This window comes from Aptenodytes patagonicus, chromosome 1, assembly GCF_965638725.1.
Source record: "Aptenodytes patagonicus chromosome 1, bAptPat1.pri.cur, whole genome shotgun sequence".
In the NCBI taxonomy this organism is placed as follows: Eukaryota; Metazoa; Chordata; class Aves; order Sphenisciformes; family Spheniscidae; genus Aptenodytes; species Aptenodytes patagonicus.
The window spans coordinates 154,867,588-154,889,653 of NC_134949.1; the positions used below are offsets into that span (position 1 = coordinate 154,867,588).

Here is a 22,066-nt window from a genome sequence, read left to right on the forward strand (position 1 = left end):
TCAGCTATGCTTCATTGGTCTTTGATCTTTCTAAAAGCACACTCTTGTAGGTTATAGAGATCAGCTGAGCGATCCAGAGATATGCTTGCTCATTACTTTGATCTAAGCAATAAATAAGCAGGGTTCAGCTAACTCAGCTTGGGAAGTGGAGGCTTTGGCAGTGGCTGGTGGCAAAGGAGCCTTTCGGTATTAAGCTGTGCAGAGGAGTGATACACTCCTAAGACTCATTGCTATTTTTTCTGCAGAGAGTAGAGGCTTAGAAAGATCAGAGGTTGAAGATTAGCTGCTGATAAAGAAGTGTCTGTAACTACGTTTGCATAAAGCTGAGCAAAAACCCAGTACTGCTTGGTATAACTTACCCACATGCACGCCCTTTATATATATACTTTTTTTTTTTCCACTTGTCCCATTCTGCTTCGGTATGCAATGTTGTCACTATAATACTAAACTGGCAAGGGTTTTTAAGTCATTCCATTTCCACTTTTAACCGTTCATTGTTTCACTTGTCTTCTTTCTTTATGTTTTTTCATGTTTAGACCACATAACTCAGCAAGCACCAGTGATTTTATCCACTACATATTCATAGCTTCATATCACCGTTTGCTACACCTTCCACACTAATGAGCCCCTTTGTTCGATACAGGTTTAATATGTTGCTTTGTCAAATAAAGGTGGAAGAACCTGCTGCAGCTTTCTGGCAAGAGGCTCAGGTTAAACAAAATAGGGAGAACGAACAGTAGTGGACACTGAAACATAATCCATCGTAGAAGTGAACGCTCGATCCCAGATGGTTCTGATTTTGTTGCACAAGCCAAGAGATCAAACTTCATAATTTATTAAACTAGCTCACTTTAGGAGATGCTTCATAAATTCGAAAGTTGTAGGTAGTGGACAGCTTGCAGATAAGATAGTATACATACATTTAAGCAGATTTTTAAAAAAAGAGACATTCCCTCACTTTGTGCCTGATTGTAGTGGCCAGTCCTAAAAGTCTTCTCTAGCAGCTGAGGTGACAGGGACAACAATTTAGCTAATTACATTTCACTGTAACATGTGCAGCGTGCATATGTATCTAGTTCAGGTGAGGTGCCTGCAGTGCGTTGTGTATCTGTAAAGGAAGTATAAAAGCTTGGGGAGGCTCTGTAGCATAATTATGTAGTGACTTAAAAATGTTGGTTGTTGTTATCTGTGCTTTTTATTGTCATTAATATTAATAAAGTTGAAATTTACATTGCAGACTCAGTCCGCTAGTAACACACTCCAGAAACACAAATCTTCCTCCTCCTTTACACCTTTTATAGACCCCAGATTACTACAGATTTCTCCATCTAGTGGGACAACTGTGACTTCTGTGGGTAAGTAAAGTAGCTGAAGACGACAATTGAAAAAGGGTTCAGTGACTTCAGTGGCTCTTTAAAGTACTTACAAATGTTACCATCATGCTTTTTATTTGATTTGCAATGGATTGCATAGTTTATTTCTTTTTCCATTTACATTTCTTACAAAAACAAAGACTTGCTCAATATTCTCAGTTACTGATTTGGGTTGTTTGGTGTAAAGAAAATATGGCCAGAATTTAGCACGTAAGGGTTATTACATGCACTTTACTTTTCTTTTTTTCAGTAGGATTTTCTAGTGAAGCAATGAGATCAGAGGCAATAAGGCAAGACCCTACACGGAAAGGATCGGTTGTCAACGTGAATCCCACGAATACGCGGCCACAGAGTGATACCCCAGAGATTCGCAAATACAAGAAGAGATTCAATTCTGAGATACTGTGTGCTGCCTTATGGGGTAATGCAAACCTGTTCCTCCCTTGCCTCCTGCACTTCTGAAGTGCAGATGTGCCAGTGTGAGCTTACAGTCTTCGAGAACGTATCTCTGAAACCTTAGCTGTTTCTCTGCATTTATTCAATGCTTGTTTACATCTTTTTGTTGCAAGCGCTGATTATTTTTATGCTGCTTCTGCTTTGATATAATTTCCCACTGCTGTATATATGCTTCTGATGGCGCAGTTCAGACTTCGTTCAGCTGATCGGGATGTTCTTTTCTCTCCAGCTCCCGTTAGTGCATCTTTTGCAACGTTTGGGAACTTGTGGTCATCTTTGCATTGTACACCTGGTGCACGTAGGGTATTCCATTTGAAAAATAATCATCTTCTTGAGCCTCTCGCTAATGTGTTGTTGCAGAGCTCGATTAAGATGTGTTTCGTAAGATGACTTTCCACCTCAGTCATCAGTTTATGTAGGAAGGAAGAGGGAAAAGAGAAGGGTAGGAAGGACATTTTCCAGTGTGAGACTGCGGCTTGGTTTCTTTAAGAGTAGTTAGTGCAGAGAGAAGCTCGGCATGGGATGTCAGCTTACCAAGTGTATCTGGCCTTCTTGTCACAAGGGATCATTTACGTCGGTGTCAGACATTTAGTCAGGATCCTACACTGGTGAAACGCTTAGAGCAGTGCTTGTTGCCTGCTACAATGTGGAATCGCTGCTGCAACACCCAGCGAAAGCTTTTCTCTGCCGTGTCATTTCTTTTGTGGCCAGAGTCTATGGGGCCATCTGAATTTTTTCATTATCTAGATGTTAATAGATGATGCTTGTGTATATTACGTACATATTTATCTAGTATCCCTAAACTTAACAGACATGCACATGCATGTCATTTTAAAAACTATGAAGAAAAGAGTTGGCTATTCCCCTGAGTCACATGATGATTGTATAGGTAACAACAGTGTACTTTTCTTGTTTACATCTTCACAGCTCTTTCCAAGGCTGTAGTTCTCTTTTGGGGTTATTTCCACCATTTCTTGTTTCTCAGAACAGCACTGTTGTCCTATCCTTCTTGCCTGCAAAGCCATGTCAATTAAATAGCTCTCCCGACACCTTATCTTCCTATCTGCTGTTTTCTTTATTTCCAGAATTTTCTGGTAAGAATTTTTACCCCAGTGCTATTTCTGCATGTATTCTTATGAATAATTCTCTGATAAAATGAAGACTTGTGCAAATGTAAACTTTCAGGCTGTGAGAGGGCGAAGGCAGAGAGAAATCGTATGGGATCAGTAAAGATGACTCATAATTTCTCTGATCTGCCTTGTTTTGCCAGTAGCAATTTGTGTTAATGGCTTTATATTTCTTTGATCTATGTATCTGACTGTTACGGTGATTTAAAGTATAGGTGTAAAATCCTAGAGGTGTTTTACAGCTGTAACAAAGCACTTCGTTGTTGAACATTTAGGGCCAAACTGATGGTGATGCAAGCTGGTACACATGCTTATTTCTTGATAAGGTTCAGCTTCCTTTACCCTCAAGCAAATGAAGCTATTTCATGGTGATGTTTCTTATTCAAAAAGAGAGGGGCTTGCTTTGCTTTGTTTTGCTTTGCCTTTATCAGTGGTAATGCCATAGTATCTGGCAGGTTGTTGATTGCATTAGGTCTATGATGCCGTTTCTTCTGGTTCTGAGTGGTGAAAGTCAATGTTAATGACATGGATGCAGTAGCATAGATTTTTACACTCAGTCTCCACAGAAAGCCTGTACTTTTTCAGGAACCATTTCCATTTGTTTGAGAAATCAGAACTGCTTGATTGTAGGGTGGTGGTAGAAGAGCTCTGCTGGCTGTGAATACAGACAGTGCCTGCACTTTAAAATACAGGCACTGCTTGCCACCAGCTAGTACTTCGTTAGTTTCATCTCAAAATGCATATAGCTAAGGGAAGGGGTCGGGGACAGATGCGCATGTAAACTTGAAGCAGAAACAACTGCACCACAAAGGCAGCGGAGGGAGAGATGAAGGTGGAGGCGGGAGTGATTGAGCCCTGATGCGCAAAGAGGGGAAGGGACCCTGAGGGAGCAGTTTGCATGTGGCTTGCTTTGAATTGTAATCCATGCTGGAAAAAATACAAAAATATGTGTCGAAGCTGAATCACTTACAGCTTTAGTCAGTGGGTCCTGGAGCTGCAGGAAGGAGACCGACTGCTGGGCGTTTCCTTGGCTGGTTTGGTGCTGCTGCAGCCTGTGCCGAGCCCTGACTCAGTGTGTGCCTCGCTCTCCCTGCTTCCTTCCGCCGCTTCCCAGTTTGAGGATGTCTCCCAGTATGGGAGATGGTTGATGTGAAATGCCCCCGGGGGCTGTAGGCTGTGGGATGAGAGCCAGCAAGTGCAGACCCATGTGGGAGATGCAGAGACAGGAGGAGGGCAGGAAGGGGATGGAGGCAGCAGCAGCTGAAGGAGAGCCCAGGAGGGCTGCGGGCTCTCTCCTAGGATGGGCTCTGCGCCTGCCAGGGTCCATGGGCTCTCCTGCCTGGAGGAGGCAGAGGAGTAGCAGAGCAGCAAATCTGAGCAAAGAGAGGAGATGGTTTGTGGGGACTGCTGGGATGTCTGAAGTTTCCTTACTGAAAAGGCAAGAGAGAGGAAAATGGAGATGCATGATGGTTTCTGACCTCTCCATGGGCTACGTCTGTTTTTCTCATCCAGCCAGAGGCTTTTCGGAGTGCCCCAGCACCTGCAGCTCAGGCCCCTTCCCCATCGTTACCTCCTCCTGGCTGCAGCTCTGCTCCCCTCTAACACCCTGTCCCCTTTGGGAGACACCTTGTGCCCTCTGGGTCAGGGTGAACATGCTCTCCTTTTTGCAAACCGCTCCCGTGTCTGGTAGCCAGGTTGTTGTTTAGGTAGCGTTCCTCGTCCTTGCGAGCAATGCCCTTTTTCAATACTGTGAGAAGGCATGTCACTGCTATAGGTGCAGACCGCACCAAGATACAGACTCTTGTGTATTGGGCCCACATACTGCATTAGAAAAGGTTCGTTACGGGATCAGCCTGGATGATACATCCATTGGCACCAGTATAGTTATATCTGGGGATTAATTGTCTGACCTAGGGATTAAGGCTGTTAAGCAATATAACTATGACCACCTTGTGTGAGTTTCGCTTTTCTTATTTCATTACTTTTATTATGCTTAAGGATGACAAGTTTTACATTGGGATTGCAACACAGAAGTCTAATAAAGTGAGTCATGCATTTGGTTTGATTTCCATTCCCTGTACTGTATCTGACCTGTCTCTGGGTCCTAGACTGAAACACTATTGCAAATAAATAGTCATGAAATTTAAGAGTGGTAATATATTAACAGATTTTTAAAACCTAGTCTCATATATATATATATATTTTTCTAAAAAAAGGTAATTGATTTTAAATACTGAGGTTTTGTGGACTCTTGGAAAATGTTCCAGTGGGTGTGTGGACCTTTGTAGAAAGAAACTGGCCTACTGACTTTTCTCATCTATATTTGCTTGATCTTTAGGAGAAATCTGTGGAAACACAAGATTACTATAATTCCTCTAGTTTTAACATTCAGATGGAACAGATTGTTGGGAAGCTGAGGACCAACCCTGTGCCTGTCCTTTTACAGGAGGGCTGCACCACAATCTGTTTCTCCCAGGGAGGACCAAGCCCCTACCACTGCTTTTTTGCAATGTCCTTGTCAAGAGCATCCTGTTACCAACCCCCCTACCAACAGCTAGTACATCTTTGGAATACATAAGCTTGGGTACCACTTTATGCCTCACTCCTCCTCCATTAGCGTGCCTTTTTGTTTGGGAAATGGTGCTCTAGAAAGATCTCCATGGTCTACCAGTCTCTCACTCTCTTGAACACTGCAATTTGGTGTCAGTAGTGACTGTGGGCAGGTAATGTAGACAGCCTCTACATCATGAGATCTTTTAGGCTGCAGGCAGCTGAGACCCAACCAGCAGTGGTTAGACCCGCTTGAAACAAGGCAGTTGCTATATCAAGCGTCAGTTCATCAGAATATGTGGAAAATCTGCCTACTAACTTGGATCTCTGTTTTTGTTTCTTCTAGGAGTGAACTTGTTAGTGGGCACTGAAAGTGGTCTGATGCTGCTAGACAGAAGTGGTCAGGGGAAGGTTTATCCGCTCATCAATCGAAGACGATTCCAGCAAATGGATGTACTTGAAGGGCTGAATGTCTTGGTGACGATTTCTGGTAAAGTTAACTTTTCAACATGATTTTTCCCCCCTTCTGGCATGGCATGGCAGAACGCTTTTCTTGGCAGCCTGTGTGTTGAGGGGGAAGTCTTGACTTGACTGAAGTCAGTGGGTTTTCCATCATTTCACCTCTTTTGAGTCTACAGTTTGTTTCTGCAAAGTGAATCACTTTCCACACAACACTCTGTGCCTGCTCGCCCCCTGTCCTTCCTCCTGTGGGGTGACCTTTAAAAATGCTGCATCGGTTTGGGGGAAACGTCTGGCTTTGTTTGTTCAGTGTTTGGGAGCTGTAAGTTAATGTTTTGTGAAGTTTGTAAAAATGACATTCTTTCCCTCTGTCATGATTACTTTCAACCTGGCCTCTTTCTAAGCAGAACATGATTTGCTACTTAGGTTTAAAGACAACTTGTGTGTTAAAATCTGTAGAATGGGAAATGCTCTTGTGAAGTAGGGAAGTAAGAGTGATGTGCAGTGAGTGTGTGTGTGCGTTTGCGAGAGAGGGGAGTACAATTGTACGTGATGTGGAAATTACCAGTGTGAGAAGTCAGATCGGTGCAGCTTTTGGCCTTGTCTCTCACTGGATGCAACTGCAGACGGCAAAGCAACGGGAGATAAAGGGTGGTGGTGATTGTTGTGTTTGTTTTGTGTGTGCCGATGAAAAATGTGTTTTATGAAGCTTGAGGTTCCAGACTCTCTGGCTCCAGAGAGTTATTGCATAAGGTTATCCTGCTGTTAAGCAACTTGATGTGGTGCACTGTTAATCTTTCTTCACAGGTGTCGTTCAGCCATTTACCTTTCCTTTTGTTTTAGTTTGTTTGTGAAATCAGCCTTTGGTGCACTGTGCATGTGTGACAGGAAGAGGATGTTAAATCAGGTTTTGCACAGTGGCCCCTGTGTTGTTGTTCAGAGTCACCCAAAATTTTGCTGAGGCTCCAGTGCCCCTCTGACTCCACTGGAGGATCTCTCTGGCTCTCCCAACACTTGTGCAAAAGGACACACAGCTAGACAATTTAATACAATTTAATGCATTAGAGGTGTTATACTACTACAGGTCCAAAGAACCATGCCCATGCTGGTGTCATCAGCATGGGACTTTGCTTCTGTCTAGAACAGCCGTTTTTTATTGGCTTGTTGCTTGCTGCGTTCTCAGCTACAGCTATGCTGTGAAATCTTTAAAAAGGAAAGATGAATCAAGGAGGGTTTAAAAAAACCACAACCTGCTGTGTGTCCTTTTGATGTCTAACTCTGTACGTTAAAATGTAAGCTGTTTGAAAAGTACCATTTGATAGAGTTTATTCTATAGTAGACCTTATAAACAAAAATGGTATATAATCCAACTTGTGTAAAATCTGTTGGTTTGAAGCATATCCTACACAGATGACAAGTGTCTGTGATTCAGTCTTGTGTGTAATTGGTTTAGGTTTATTTACGTTTACGTCAGTCACGATCTGAGTACCCTGACAAATCCGTTTTCTTTGTTTCCTTCAAAACTATTGCTTCCTCTGTGGAGACATGCTACGTTAACCCTTAAGAAATTGGCTGATCTTTGGCTGGTTTATGCCTTCATTTCTGTCCCCTCTCCTGCATTTTATGGGAGGTTACTGGAGTACGAGGCTGGAAAGAGGCATCCCTGCCCACCAAGAGGCAGGACGGGGGGAGCACACCTGGTGCAAACGTGATGCTTTTATACTCAGGCCCCCCTTACCTTCCTGTTCTGGCTTCTGTGCTTCAATGCTCAATTTAAGCTACCCTCGTGCTGGACTTCTCTTAATGTCTTTATATTTATAGTGAGTTGCTTCACCTCTCCAGGCAAACTGGGAACACTGACATGGGGATGTGTTTCCGCAAATGGTGCGTTTTCGCAGCTTGGTTACGGAACTGCCTCCGAGGTTTGTCCCAGGATTGCTACTGCTCTGCTGAGAGCATTGTTCAGCTCCCTACGGCACTCAGCCGTATGTTCCCTCGGCTTTTTTGGGAAGTGATGTGCTGACGATGGCGAGGTTTGAAAAGTGTCACCACATTGTGCAAAGAAGTTGCAGCGCGTTAGGATTTCGGGGGCATTGTCACCTAAAATTGCTTTTAATATACAGTCTTCTGAGTCTGGAAACCTGAAATCAATTCTTCCCCAATGCGTATCTCAAATATAAAACTTACTGACAACAAAGCTTTTGATACTGAGATACCGAGCTGCTACAGCTGGTACAAGAAAGCTTTGCGGATCAAAGCAGAGCAGTTAATCGGTTCTTCAGTTCATACTATTGGGAGGCAAAAGCACAGTCTCGGCTGCTCAGGTAATACAATGCTGAGAGTCATAAAAACGCTGGAAGAGAGAGCAACGACGTGCATACAGAACATGCTCTGCTTGTCGCTTCCTGAGGGTTTTGCCAGCCCAACTGGCTGATGGTGGTACTTGGGAAGGTAGGAAGGAATGACAGAGTAGAAGAACTGGTTGGAATCTGCCTGCTTAATAATTAAAAACCACAGTGACAATAAAAATAAAAACTCAATTTAGGAAAAGGGACTTTGCATTTGAAACGGCGTCTGTGGGAGAGCCAGAGCTGGGAGTTCTCACAGAAGTCACTGGCTGATCAGTTCATTTGATGGCTGGAGCGGAGTTTTCTTTCTTATTTCATGGCCAGAACAGTTAGACACAAAAAAAAAAAAAAAAAAAAAAGACCAGATTTTTGGGAGCTTTTTAAACTGACTGGTAGGGATTTACAAGCAGAAGGATCTAATCCTCCCCTCCCAATATGAACATTAAGAGCAGCATAACTTGTTGAAATACACACACAGCCATGTTTATATAACTAACCGGTCCTGCTCTTTTCATGTCAGGCTGCTGAAAGGCAGAGGAATTTCCTGTCTTGTGACTTTCCTTGTGGTCTAGACACTAAAACACAATGGGAACACACTTGAGATATTTCTCTGTTGTTGTTTTGAAAAATGTTTCTAGTTTGAGAGAAATACCCTGGTGCACATCATGTGAACCAGAAGAAAAAAAAAATTAGCCACGTGCTGGGAAGTTCCCGTGTGTACTGTTTGTTCTGAGTCTTCAAGTTTGACTAAGCTACTGGGGAAGCTAAAGTCATGGAAATATCTGAGAGAGAATTTGTCTTCCGGTGCACGGGGACTTGTGGTTTTAAAAACATTCAGTGCATTGCACTGACCTTCAGCTCTCCTGTGCCCTCTGAGCTCTTCCTTGCTCAGAACTACAGTGCCTTCTGGTCCCTGTTCAGTTCCCTTCCCTTCAGTGCCTTCTGTGTTCCCTATTTCAGTGTTTCTAAAAGAGCCCTTGTAGCTATCGTTTGCAGTATTTTCATGGGAGGAGCTTTCCTTGGGTCAGATGTGGGACTTTTGGGAATATTGCTTCATGCTCTGGTCCCTTTTCTAAATCTTACAGAGCTATGGCAGTGGTGGGGCTTTATCCCTTTATGAAACTTGGCTTAAAAAATATGAACTCAGGCAATAAATCAGGGTGCTCACTTAACTGCCAAATCTGCTGTCACATCTGTAGTAGGGATAAACAAAGGACAGTGCAATGTTACTTCCATGTTTCATTCGATGCCGCCAGAGCAGAGGGGCTTTTAAAATTAAACAGCAGGCCTGGTATTTGAAAATGCATCTCCAATTCCACTTTAAATTTAAGCTCAGTGAGCAGATTTTTCACTTTGAAACTGCCTCTTTTCCTCCTGCCCTTCCCCACCCAAGTAATCATAAAAAGATTTTTCAGGCTGTGTGTCTACATAACAGAAAGACTTGTGGCGCTGGAGTCCATGGAGCAGCCTGTTTGCAAGCTGTGCTTCCCCATGTGCTGCCCCAGCCCTTGCAGCTGCTTTTCCCGAGAAGCCCAGCTCTGTTAGGGGATCCCCTGCCATCAGAGTAGGGGCTCTGCGCCAGCTCCAGGACCCCAGCGTGGAGCTGGCTGGGCACAGTAGGATGGTCTCAATGCTCGGGCTTCGTGTCCTGCTGTAACGGGTATCCCCTGGTGCTGTATGCCCATCCCCGTCTCAGAAATGAGCAGCCATCTGTGAACTGATCCATCGGTAGGCATCGTGTGAAAACTTAAAAGGCAAATGAAAGACATTAGCTAAACCCTATAGCTGGATCTGGCTGGCAGGCTGCCAGGTGGACCATCCTGACGGGTCATGGCTTTCTGCAGCATAGACCAGTACTGCGTCATTGGTCGGCCCAGCACTGACTGCAGTACAGGTCAGCTGTCTCCGCTCAGCCCCAAGGGCTGTGAAACACTGTCCACAGTTGCACGGCTTCCTCATTGTGGCTGGCGAAGCATGGAGCTACTCCACTGACAAGTTGGAGTAGCTGGAGATGCCCTGAGAGCATCTCCTATTTCCTTTCCTTGTGCAGAGACCTCATGGAGCCTTATTAAATGGCTCCTAGTCAAAGCAGAGACGATCTCTCTTCTTTGTCTCCAGTTTCATCTGTGGGACTGTAATGGCTTTGGGCAGCAAAGCAGGTGGAGGAAGGAGGATGCAAGGTTTGAGTATGTGCATTAGGGCCACCTTCTTGCCAGTTCAGCAAATGCTTTGTAGGCCATTAGTTGTTAAAGAATCACTGATAAAGTTTATCATGAACCTTGCTCTGCATTCAAGGAGGCCTTCTCGTAGTGAGACTTAGAGTCTGAGCTGTATTTTGATGACTGTGGCAGATGCATTGTCAGTTGAAGATAGGGCAGCCTGGGCAAGTAGATTCTCTCACCTGTGGAGAAGAAACACCTCTTGCAGTTTCTTTGTGCAGCCTGATAAGTATTACACCCCTTGCAGCACAAGGGAAGGGCTGCTGACAAAGCAGTCATCACCTTTTAGCAAGCGGATAAAGTTTGCATGGGCTGTGTGAAATTCTCTGACTGCAATTTCACATATTGTACATTTTTCCTTACAACAGAACTGGTGTAAAGTGGTTCAGTAATGAAATTGTTCAGTGCTGTTGTTTGGTGTGCTTTTCCAGCAGGGGGAATATTGAACAATCTTACTAAAACTTGACCAATTTGTGTCTCCAAGGATGATACAAGGGATGGAAATGTCCTGTTCACTAACCGGGAAGAATTTGTAAAACACATTTCATCACCATATTCTTCGTCACTTTTGCTTCCTCCTGTCAAACCAGTCCTACTCTCTTCTGATAGCCGTATAGATAATTTCGGGCCTCAAATTCCATCCTGCTGCTCTCCTGCAGTTTTGTGCGAAAAAGAGCCGTTCTGACTCAGCTGTATATTTTTTTTTTTTATCTCGGTGCATGCCTCTCTGGTGCTTTTGTTGTGGGAGTATAACCTTTTTTTAATAAAAGTTGTTTGCGTCCTAAGAGCCAGACAACCGAAGAGCTGTTCCCTTGAGTTTGTCATCTTATGTTCATGTGGTATTACCATGTGTCTCTGTCATTGATTGTCGGGAAAGCGTGTGTTTGGGTGGAGTCTGAAGTAAAGCTGTTGTGGACATAAAAACTGAGGGAGATCTCTCTGGCTGCAGCAGTTTCTCCTTCATTGTCATTTTGGTTTGCTCTGCGGGGCTTTCTCTTTGCTTGGGCAGGGTTTTTTTGCACTGACCTTCCTATGGAGATACACCAATCTTTTTCATTTTGTGGTCAGGTAAGAAGAACAAGTTGCGAGTCTACTATTTGTCCTGGTTAAGAAATAAAATCCTTCACAATGACCCTGAAGTAGAAAAGAAACAGGGCTGGACGACGGTGGGCGACTTGGAAGGCTGTGTGCACTATAAAGTTGGTGAGTAGCGAATGCGGTAATCAAATCATCGGGATAAAAGCTGGCTGAGAAAGGGAACTGCAGTGCGTGTAGCTGCTGGGCTTAAGATTTGGTTTTATTTCTGTCTTCCCTATCTCTCAGGGCGAACTTTTCTGGCAAAGCACCAGAATAGGTGGCAAGTTACTGGGTTAAACTGAATATGGGAGAGGTTTTGCGGTGGGATGCTGGGCTGTGAACTGGAGCGGGCGCAAATCCCCATCTGTTTCCTTCCCGTGGCGGATGCAGCTTCCAGGAGAGTGCTAATATGGACAATGAGGGCTGGTAATGTTTTGCCACCTCTGTTAGACCCTTTAGGTAACAGAGGGACTCTTGTCAACCAGCAGCTGTTCTCTTCACTAACAGGTTTCCCTGATTTACTGTGATGAAATCACATGCTGGAACGGAATGAAAAAAGTCTCCTCTTTAATGTAGATTTTAAAAACTGGGGGAAAAAAAAGAAGAGGAAAAGACAAGAGAGTGGGAGGAGAAAGCAAGCCCAGCTAGTGCACGAGCTTTGCGGAGGCATCTGGGAACAGAAGCATATGTTTAACTTCAAGATGATTCATTGATTCCCTTTAGCCTATGAAATTTCCTAATGCCGTCTCAGATCCACTGCAGTACAGTTATGGGATAAAGCATGTTTTCACTAGGCAGGTGCCTTTGAGTGGTTTTAAGTCATTTAAATGGATTTGGCATAGAAACTTTCACCAAACCTAGTGAAAGACATGTAGCATTCACTGTCAGCAGAGTATGCAGTGAGCCTGGTGCCCTGCAGGTGGGGATATGAACCAAGAGCTCTTTCTCCTGCTTCAGCCTCATGATGCATCTTAATGGGCCCTGGATGTTGCCTTTGATTTGGTTTTCTCCTAAGAGCCAGCTCAGTTCCTTTCCAGCTGTGTCAGTCAATGTGGAGCAGCAGCAATCGGACCGAGCTCAGTCTCCTCCTGTCATGCGTGTGCTCTTGGTAAAACCTGCTAGTGGGGCGTAATCAGTACCGATGGCAGTAAGTGACTGCTGAACCAGGAGCTTGACCCCAAAACCAATTAATAATGTATTTCTCTGGTATCATACCCCAGGGTGTCAGCAGCATAATGAAGTGGCCTGTTAACAATACATTAACAGCTATTGAAAGGAGGCTTTCCAGCAGGGAAGCGTGTGAAACAAAGAGCATTCTCTTCCAGATGAAGAGGGGTTTGTTACCCTGGGCTGCAGCCTGGCACTGAACTTCCCTCTGAACCATAGATGACTTCTTCAGGTAGTGAGAGGCCTCTTTGACAGCTGCGCTTCAGTTCCCAAGAAGGATGAGTTCTGCCAATAGTTGGGCTCGCGGTCTGGAGGCTGCCACCGAGGCAGCTGGCACTGATAGCTTCCTTGTCTCTTTGATGCAACAGGGGTCTCGGACGTCAGTGTGAAGTGGTATTTATGGATCCTGGTTGCTTCAGGCAATTTTTGGCTCCTCTAAATGATAAATTGCTCTTTTAAAACTTAAGATTTGGGTGAATTCCCAGATAGCACCCAGAGCAAAGAATGAGGATTATCAAAGGTCCCCTTTCATAGATAAGGTGGTTTTGTTCGACAACCCCCTCTTCCCCGAGAAAAAATTCCAAGAAGTCTTGTAAGCTAGACAAGACTGAACAAAAGCTCTGTTTTTCAGTCGGTACAGCTGTGGAGGTTGAGAGACTTCTTTTTGTCTGTTGAAAAAGTGTCAAGTCCTTTAACACTTACAGTTCAGTACTCTTGCTTCCCTGCAGAGTAGAAAGGGAGCAAGTAGTAGCTTTGTCTCCCTGTTACCTACCAAGAGACAACTGCAACCTTGTACAGTAGTAAGATATCTAAAAGGCATTGAAATATTATTCTTTTAATAATAATTATTAAAATTATTTAAAAATTATTAAAGAAGTGTTCTTCGCACAAGTCTGAGATTTTCACTCCTGCCATGTTTCAAAATCAGTTTTAGTTGGGAGATATAATGGCAGAAGGTGAAGGTGCACAGAATTACTCATTGTTTTGGAAAAGCGTTATATTCCCCTGAAACTTGGGGTAAAGAGGTAGCAGAAACCTCCTGAGGTTTCTCAGTGTCATCCATAATGCTATTTTTTTTTCTTCTCCCCAAAAAGAGTGCTGGAAAGAGGTTAACAAACCTCAACATTTGGAAGTCCCCATGATCTGTTCCTTCCCAAATCCACATGGCAGCTGGAAGTGGCGGATCCAGCAACACTTCTTGAATGGCTGTTTCTAGACTTTATCATTCCCCTCCTGAAAACAGAAGTAGTGAACAGAGCTTTTTTTGATGGTTAATTTAGCCAGCTGTTGGAATGTGGGAACAGAGGTATATTCGAGAATTTGTGGATCAGCTGTGTCATGACATTTTATTTCTGATAAATTCTGTGGATTTTTTCTTTTTTTTCTTTTCAAATGAGTTCTCACGGGCTTTAGGGACAAAGAATACACTCTGCCACAGTCATAGGCTTCTATTATTGGAAATGTCCCGTCTGAAAACCAATTTTCTTGTCTTGATGAGTAAGCACTATCAAGAGTGCTTACTCATTCCACTAAGTCTAATGTGGAAAAAAATAAGAGTAAATAAGTGTATAGCAATTAGGTAATTCAGAACATGGTGACAGGTTCAGTTACTGATAAGAGTAATGATTTTTGTGGCATAAATGTGTCAACATACTTAACTACATAGAATTAGCAATCCTAAAATGCAGCGTTACTAGAAACCTCCAAATGTGTGTAAGTATGGAGAAATATTGTCATTTTCTGCTTTCCTGAAGTAATTGGCATGACTTTGGAATTACTGCTGAATTCTTTTTTTGTTTTGTTTTAATTTCAGTAAAATATGAAAGAATCAAGTTCTTGGTAATTGCATTGAAGAGTTCTGTGGAAGTCTATGCATGGGCACCAAAGCCATACCATAAATTTATGGCCTTTAAGGTAACAGTATATTTCATATATTCACTTGCAGTTACCCCTTTTACAAAAATGCTCCGACATTTTATCATGGCCATCTTACAAGTTCTTTGGTAAATCTGCCATGAACTTCGTATTATATTTTAATTTAAGAGCTTTTCTAGCTCTAAGAGGCAGTACACTTAAAGTTCTAAATTGTAACTGAGCATAAATTAATAATCAAAATGACACTATCACAACTGTTTGTTTCATCTCTCTATAAATAAAGCATGCGGCAGAGAGAAGTGAACTGAGTCTAAACATCTTCATCTGAGCAGAACAAGTCATTAAGTGATACTCAGCATTGTTGGTTTTTTGAATGCAGCAAGAATGAAGTTAGCTGGCTTGGTGTAATTACCAGACTGATTTGCAGATAATCAGTTACTGTCAGTTGTACAGATTGAAGTAAACACTACGGGAGCGTCAAATTGCCCTGAACTTTGGGGAAAACAACTCTTACTAAAAAACAAACAGACCAACTAGAGTAAACCTCACAGACAATAGCTTACAGTATTATGTGATTGAAATGCAACAGGTTGCAGAGTAATCTGTCCTTGTCCGTGAGAGACATGTTAGCCTGACTGGTCTGGTGGATGGGGACCAGAGGGACGTGGGAGGAATAAACCCATAATATGTGCATTAGAGCATGTTTTTATAAAACCCACTGTGGTTCTAAGCAGTAAAGTAAATCTCACTGATGGTTGTCTTACAGTCGTTTGGAGAATTGGTACATAAGCCATTGCTGGTGGATCTAACCGTAGAAGAGGGTCAGAGACTAAAAGTGATCTATGGCTCCTGCGCTGGCTTCCATGCTGTTGATGTGGATTCCGGATCAGTCTATGATATTTATCTACCAACACATGTAAGAACTGCTGCTGGGGCTGGGTTTTTTCTTTCTTTCTGGATTTCCCCCCCTCTTCCTTTCCTCAGATGACCAACATGTCGGGCTGTTCCTGTGGATCACTGCCAGATGCTGGCAGTGGTAAATTGGGTCCAAGGAGGGGTCCAAGCAGATGCGGCCACCTGTGCTTAGGGGCTCGTGCCTCACTCTCTGTCCTCTCCTCATGGTCAGTATGTCTCTGTGGTTGGGAGCTGCCCACTCAGATCTGACATGGGCCAACATGACTGTTTCAGGGGTAGCAGCTAAATGGCCGAGTGCATTGCAAATGCCCGGCAGAGGCTGCAGGGAAGGTGGCAGTACAAATGACATGGCAGCCCACTGATAAGATTCAACAGGGTTGGCAAAGGCCAGGTGGCCTTAGCTACCAAGGTTTCCTGTTGTTCATCGTACACAGAGGTGTCAGATGGGCCTGCAGTGTGCCGTGCACCTCCCCAAGCACCATTCACTGCAGTGCAGAGGTCTGAGGTCTGCATCTGGGCTGCTTGCCCCAGGCTCCCTTTCTGCCCATGGAAAGAAATGGGCACTCCTGGTTTTAGATGTCTGCCTTAAGATGGGAGCATTTGTGCCCCAAAGGTTCCCAGGTCTTTGTTGTCACTGCGTAGGGTGTCTAGCTTGGGGAGAGCAGAGCTAGCACTTCTAAAGTGAGTGAATCCCTGATGTGCTGTCAGCCAAAATCAAAAAATCACCCAACCCTTTCTCCCAGTGCAGGCTCTGTGGCATTAAGACAAAAGGCTTCCTCTTTTCTTCCATCTCTGTAGATCCAGAGCAGTATCCAACCTCATGCAATCATCATTCTCCCAAACACGGATGGGATGGAGCTGCTGGTCTGCTACGAGGATGAAGGAGTTTATGTCAACACATACGGAAGGATCACGAAGGATGTGGTTCTGCAGTGGGGAGAAATGCCAACTTCAGTTGGTAAGTACCTCAGCAGAGTCAAATACCACGTGCTGTTAGGGAGTGTGAGTGTGTGCAGAAGGAAGGTGCATCAGGTTTGACTTCAGATTCAGAAGCAGCGATGCTGTAGTATTCCTGGAAAACAGCTGCGCAAAGTAGAGAGTAATCATATGGATCTGTTTTGTGCTGAGTTTTTAAGAACAAAATCCAAACAAGCAAGTTGCAGAGTTCAGGAATGAAAAACTCATTTAATAAACATCAGGGCCTCCGTGGGCGGCTACAGAATTTTTGCTAGGCAGCCACAAAGTTGTGGAAACCTTTCAGTATAAAGATGTGTAAGGTGACAGATGGGTAAGATATTATGGGTAATTCTATGTTGATAATGTCTGTGTATCTGATTTGATGTGTTTACTTTCATTCACCTGCAGATTGCTCATCTATCCTGGCATGGTAATTCTCCCAAATCTCTCCAGTTCAAAATAAGGTAGTTTTGAGAGTGGGAGCAATGAGTGTAGTAAAATGGGCACAGATTTGTTATGGACATAAGTGCACAGCAGCATCCCTCTGACTGCCTGTGCTGCCGTATTTCAGTGCCGAGCGTAGTATGGGCTGTGGTCACACCTTCCTTTTCTTGGGCAGGCACATTGAGTTCTACATGCTTCGGAATGGATGCACGTATTGGGAGATGACAGCTTGATAGCTGTTCGAGCAACGCGAACAATAATGGAGGAGGAAATTTAAACGAGTTTCATGCACAACACATTCACTCCTGTGGTGATTAACTCTTGACTAGATCTAAAAGCAAGCAGCATTTATCAGCTGGCAAATTGCAGAGCCTTTGGGGACTGGAGTGCCTGTGAAGTAAATGGCACTGAGGCAGCCGACACCATCTGAACATCTCATCTGACAATTTTTAGAAGCTCTTTGGCCCAGTTACCACTAGTGACATATTTAAAAATAAGTAAATTTCCAGCATGATGGTATATGCGATGTTATAGCTGTACATTATACAGTAGCAGATAATTTGATATAATTTCACTGAAAATTAATATGAGAAAAATTCTATAAAAGGGAAGTACTACAAAATTAAATATTTTTAAATTTTGCTTGCTAAGAGCTATTTTCTTCTTTTTATTTTTCTGTTAAGTATGCATGCAAATCAGGGGCAACAGCTTATTCTTCATTAAGTTCCCATATGTTATTTTTGGCAGCGTTCCTAAGACTATCCATCAAATTGCTGTTTGAATATACCTTTTCATAATGCTGGTGACTTCCTCCTTTATTTGATTTTTTTACTGCTATCAAGAACAGATTTTTTTCCTCATGCTACTACTAATCTGTTTTCCCCAGTGACACCCTTAAGGAAAAAGGCTTGAATTTTTGCTTTGTTTGTGCACAAAGGAAAGCGGTATGACAAATGATAGTATTTCCACTTGGAGAGCTTAATACGAACCTCTTTTAAGATATACAGAATACTTTTCAGACCAATTGGCTTTCTCAAGAAGGAGAGCAGGTTTTTGAAGTATTACTCCTATTAAAGGAGGCTAGCTCATTTTTTTTCTAGTTTTCCCTTTCCCTCTTCCTCTTTCTCTGTTTTTGCTGACAAAGTCCTTCAAGGAGGGAAAATAACACTGTAAGACACAGAGCTGGTGCTGGGGACATACCGGAGTGGATGGGTTTATTCTGTTGAAACCTTGGGTTCTGCTTTCTCCTTGTCAACACCTAATTAGCCTGTCTCTTTGCCAAACTTGGGGAGAAAAAGCCTGTGTAAAAACTCGATGTTCCTTCCATTTAGTTGAAGGTTGGAAGGTTCCCATTGTGTCATGAATGCTCAGGCAAGACATGTATTACTAATGTGGAAAACCCACAGGGAAATTAAAAAAAAAAAAAAAAAAAAAAAAAAGGTATTTTTAGGCATCGTGAAGATGCTGGAGTGAGAAATGGCACTCTGAATATGTGTGTAGTTATAATAAGTACATGCAGGTCATTTTTAACTAGGGTGCGTCAGTATATTCCCCTGCTTTTTCAGTTCCTCCATGTTGCCCTCTACCTGTCCTAATGGGCTGTGTGCTGTGTTTTCTTCCCAAAGCGTACATCCGATCCAACCAGATTATGGGCTGGGGAGAAAAAGCTATCGAAATACGATCGGTAGAAACTGGACACTTGGACGGTGTGTTCATGCACAAAAGGGCACAAAGACTCAAGTTCTTATGCGAACGCAATGACAAGGTATAATTCCCCCCCCCTAGTTTCTTGCCAAGATGGTAAACGTGTTCTTTAACTGGGTACTCGTGGTGGGTTGACCCCGACCAGCAGCCAAGCACCCACCCAGCCTCTCGCTCACTCCATTCTCCCATGGGATGGGGATAAAATAGAAGGAAGGCGAAAAGACTCATGGATGAAGATAAAGACAGTTCAATAAGGACAGCAAAAGCTGCACACGCAAGCCAGGCAAAATAAGGAATTCATTCACAACCTCCCGTTGGCAGGCAGATGTCCTGCCGCTTCCTGGGAAGCGGTGCTTCAGCACGCGTAACACTTACTTGGGAAGACGAATGTCATCACCACAATGTCCCCCCCGTCCTCTCCCTTTCCCTGAGCTTTTATCGCTGAGCATGATGTTACATGTTACGGGACATCCCTTTGGTCAGTTTGGGTCGGCTGTCCCAGCATTGTCCCCTCCCAGCCTCTTGCCCATCCCCAGCCCACTGGCCTTTGAGGGGCGAGGGGGACGGAGAGAAAGCCTTGATGCTGTGCAAGCGCTGTTCGGCAGTAGCCAAAACACTGGTGTGTTAGCAACACTGTTTAGCCACAAATGCAAAGCCCAGCACCGTACGGGTGCTATGAAGAAAGTCAACTCCATCCCCGCTGGACCCAGCGCACCACTGCAGTTGCACTGTAAATATCAGGGGCAGTAAAGGCAAATTAGAGCCTCTGCTGTCCTGCCTGTTGAATTTACCAATCTCTTTTCTTTGCAGGTTTTCTTTGCCTCCGTACGGTCGGGTGGAAGCAGTCAAGTCTATTTCATGACCCTTGGCAGGACTTCTCTTCTGAGCTGGTAGAAGCAGTGGGATTTGGCGAGGAATTGCTGACATCCAGAGTCTGAGATCTTCATAACTCGGAATTATTTTCAACTGGAGTACAGACCTGCACGAATGCAGCACTCTGTGTATATGTGTGTGCAGGCATCACTGGTGTTAGGTTTCTTTTTGTTTTTCAACTGAGGCTGCGACGCAGCTGGTGCTGTAAAGATATTGCCATCAGGTGCTACAATGTCTTTGAGATTTGGGATCACGCTAGAAAGCTACAGGTCTTCTTTTCCCTTCAGCTCCAGGATTCCTAGGCTTTGAAGGACTCTGTTTGTTAGTGTTAAAACAGAGAGGGGGAAAAAAAACCCCAGACTTGGTGAACATGCTGTTGAGTGGACAGGAGGCAGGCAAGAGAAGGTGAGAAGTGGTGTAGAGAGTCAGACTGGCTGAAACAGAGGGCAGATCTAGTCTAGTAATGTTAACAATGTATTTAATTGACATTTCTTTTTTTGTAATGTGACAATATGTGGACAAAGAGGAAGGTGGAGGTTTTAAGAAGTTAATATTTATAAAATGTGAAAGACACAGTGACTAGGATAACTTCTTTTTGGGGACAGGGAGGGTGGGAAGGGGCTTGGGGTGGAATTCTTGGGGTTTTTTTGTTTCTGCAGTTTTATTTTGGCCTGGCCAATAACTTTAGTCATTTTCTGTGTACCAGGTATTGCCTGAAACATGTGCAGATGATAAAAAAGGGAAAAAAAAAAAAAAAGAGGAAAAAAGAAAAAGAAAAAAAATTCATTTTCTATAATGATTCTGTGTTAGGCCAGAACTTGGTTATGTCACAGTATTAGCACTGCCTCAGTTAAAGGTTTAATTTTTGTTTAAACCTAGAAGTGCAACAACAGTTTTACCACAGTCTGCACTCGCAGAACTTAAAAAAAAAAAAAAAAAAAGAAAAAAAAAAAGAAATAAAATCCAAACTACATATGTTTATTTTTTGTGCCTACCTCATTGTTTTTAATGCATAAAATAAAAGAGGTGGTTTAGTTTATACGTTTTTAGATGAGAACCATTAATGTCTAATTTAATCTTAATACCAAAACTACCAGATCGAAAGGTTTCTGACTGTTATTGCGTAGCAAGTTTCAGCAGGAGGAGAGAGTGGTCCGTTGGGGCAATAGTGGTAGCGGTATGGCAGTGAGACACTGATTAATGTAATTTGCTTACAAAATTTGGTAAAGCAAGCATTTTTTTAAACCAGTTTCATCCTTAATAGAAGTCTGAATTTAGCCTAAAACCAGAGGTTTCACTCTTCTAACACGTGGGCTTAGTAACAGGCAGGTAAAAATAACTAGGCTAGTTCTATAAACTGTTAAATGTTGTAGGAACCATTTTGGGGCGGTGATGTTTTTCTTTTTTAAGAATGCAATGCACTAAAACTCTTTTAAGAATGTAGTTAATACTGCTTATTCATAAAAACAGCGTATACCTGTGTTTAGATGTAAGATCCCAGCTCTGGCTTTCTTTCTTTCTTTTTTTTTTTTTTTTAAGTCAGTTTTATTTTATGAATAAGTTCTGACATTTGTAATAAATGTCTTGAGAGTAATAATTTGTTTAATGGCTACATGTTCATTACTTGAGAAACCTTGAGTGTATAATAATCTGTTGGTGGTGTAATAATGCACAGTGTCATGATTCAGCCATTTTCCTTTTTGTTTTCACTTTTTTTTTTTAATTCCTTTGGTGGGGTACTTTGTTGACAGCTGCCTTAAGCTGTTCATTCAGTGAACAGGCTCTCAGTGTTTCATGGGCTTTGTCTTCTGCTGCGGTTAACTTTCCTTCATGGCATGACAGGTAGGGCTTTATAAACACGTATTCTTCAATTCAGTCAAGCTGATGGCTCGAGCGACTGGTCACACAATCAATTAAGAGCCAAGAGCACCGAGTGTGCAAAGCTCAGACTCGACAGACCCTTCTTTTGGTGTCAAATCTGACTGCTGTAAATCCTTCAACCCCACTCAGCGTTGCTGCTGAAGACTCTCTTTTGAACATCGTAGACGGTTGAAAAGCGAGCGGTAAATGCGTACCGCCAGCGCACGCGCGTGCACACCCCCCTCCCTCCCCCCCCCCCCCCCCCCAAAAGAATCAAAACTCAAGAAAGCCTTACATTTGCTGGTGGAGGAATACCTAGAACTATTTTTTTTTAATCGTATGACTTTTGGATAGCGTTGAAGGTGAAGGATGTGTTCTTTTCAGGCCTGGTGTGGTCAGCCAGAAGAACGATCAACCTTTTGTACTATGATGAACTAAAGGGGACTCGGAAACGCGACGCGATGGTAGATGTGGGTGTAATCACACAGCTGCCCTGTAGTGTAGTTTGCCGAAGCTGATTCGATCGAATGTCAGTCTGCGTGATTTAAATCTTCCAGCGCTATGTGGTCAAAAATTAATCTAGTCCTTGAAAGCTGATGCTATTCACCTAGAGGAAGATGCTCCAGTACTGTAGGGATGCCCAGGTCACGGATACGTGCTGT

General features: G+C 43.3%; 1 protein-coding gene across 8 annotated transcripts in view; it reads left to right on the forward strand.

The window, feature by feature from the left end:
- Positions 1 to 21,639, forward strand: part of MAP4K4 (mitogen-activated protein kinase kinase kinase kinase 4) — a 163,189-nt gene extending 141,550 nt beyond the window's left edge. For 7 of the 8 annotated variants that reach the window (XM_076359713.1, XM_076359744.1, XM_076359728.1 and 4 more), the window contains 9 exons: positions 1,238 to 1,355; positions 1,624 to 1,794; positions 5,853 to 5,996; positions 11,601 to 11,735; positions 14,590 to 14,690; positions 15,418 to 15,567; positions 16,365 to 16,524; positions 18,593 to 18,732; positions 19,482 to 21,639. In XM_076359713.1, coding sequence (XP_076215828.1) covers positions 1,238 to 1,355; positions 1,624 to 1,794; positions 5,853 to 5,996; positions 11,601 to 11,735; positions 14,590 to 14,690; positions 15,418 to 15,567; positions 16,365 to 16,524; positions 18,593 to 18,732; positions 19,482 to 19,565 — 1,203 coding nt within the window. In that variant the 3' untranslated portion in view covers positions 19,566 to 21,639. The remainder of the gene's footprint in view (positions 1 to 1,237; positions 1,356 to 1,623; positions 1,795 to 5,852; positions 5,997 to 11,600; positions 11,736 to 14,589; positions 14,691 to 15,417; positions 15,568 to 16,364; positions 16,525 to 18,592; positions 18,733 to 19,481) is intronic. The other variant, XM_076359720.1, reaches the window with a different exon arrangement.
- The last annotated feature ends 427 nt before the right edge of the window (positions 21,640 to 22,066 follow it).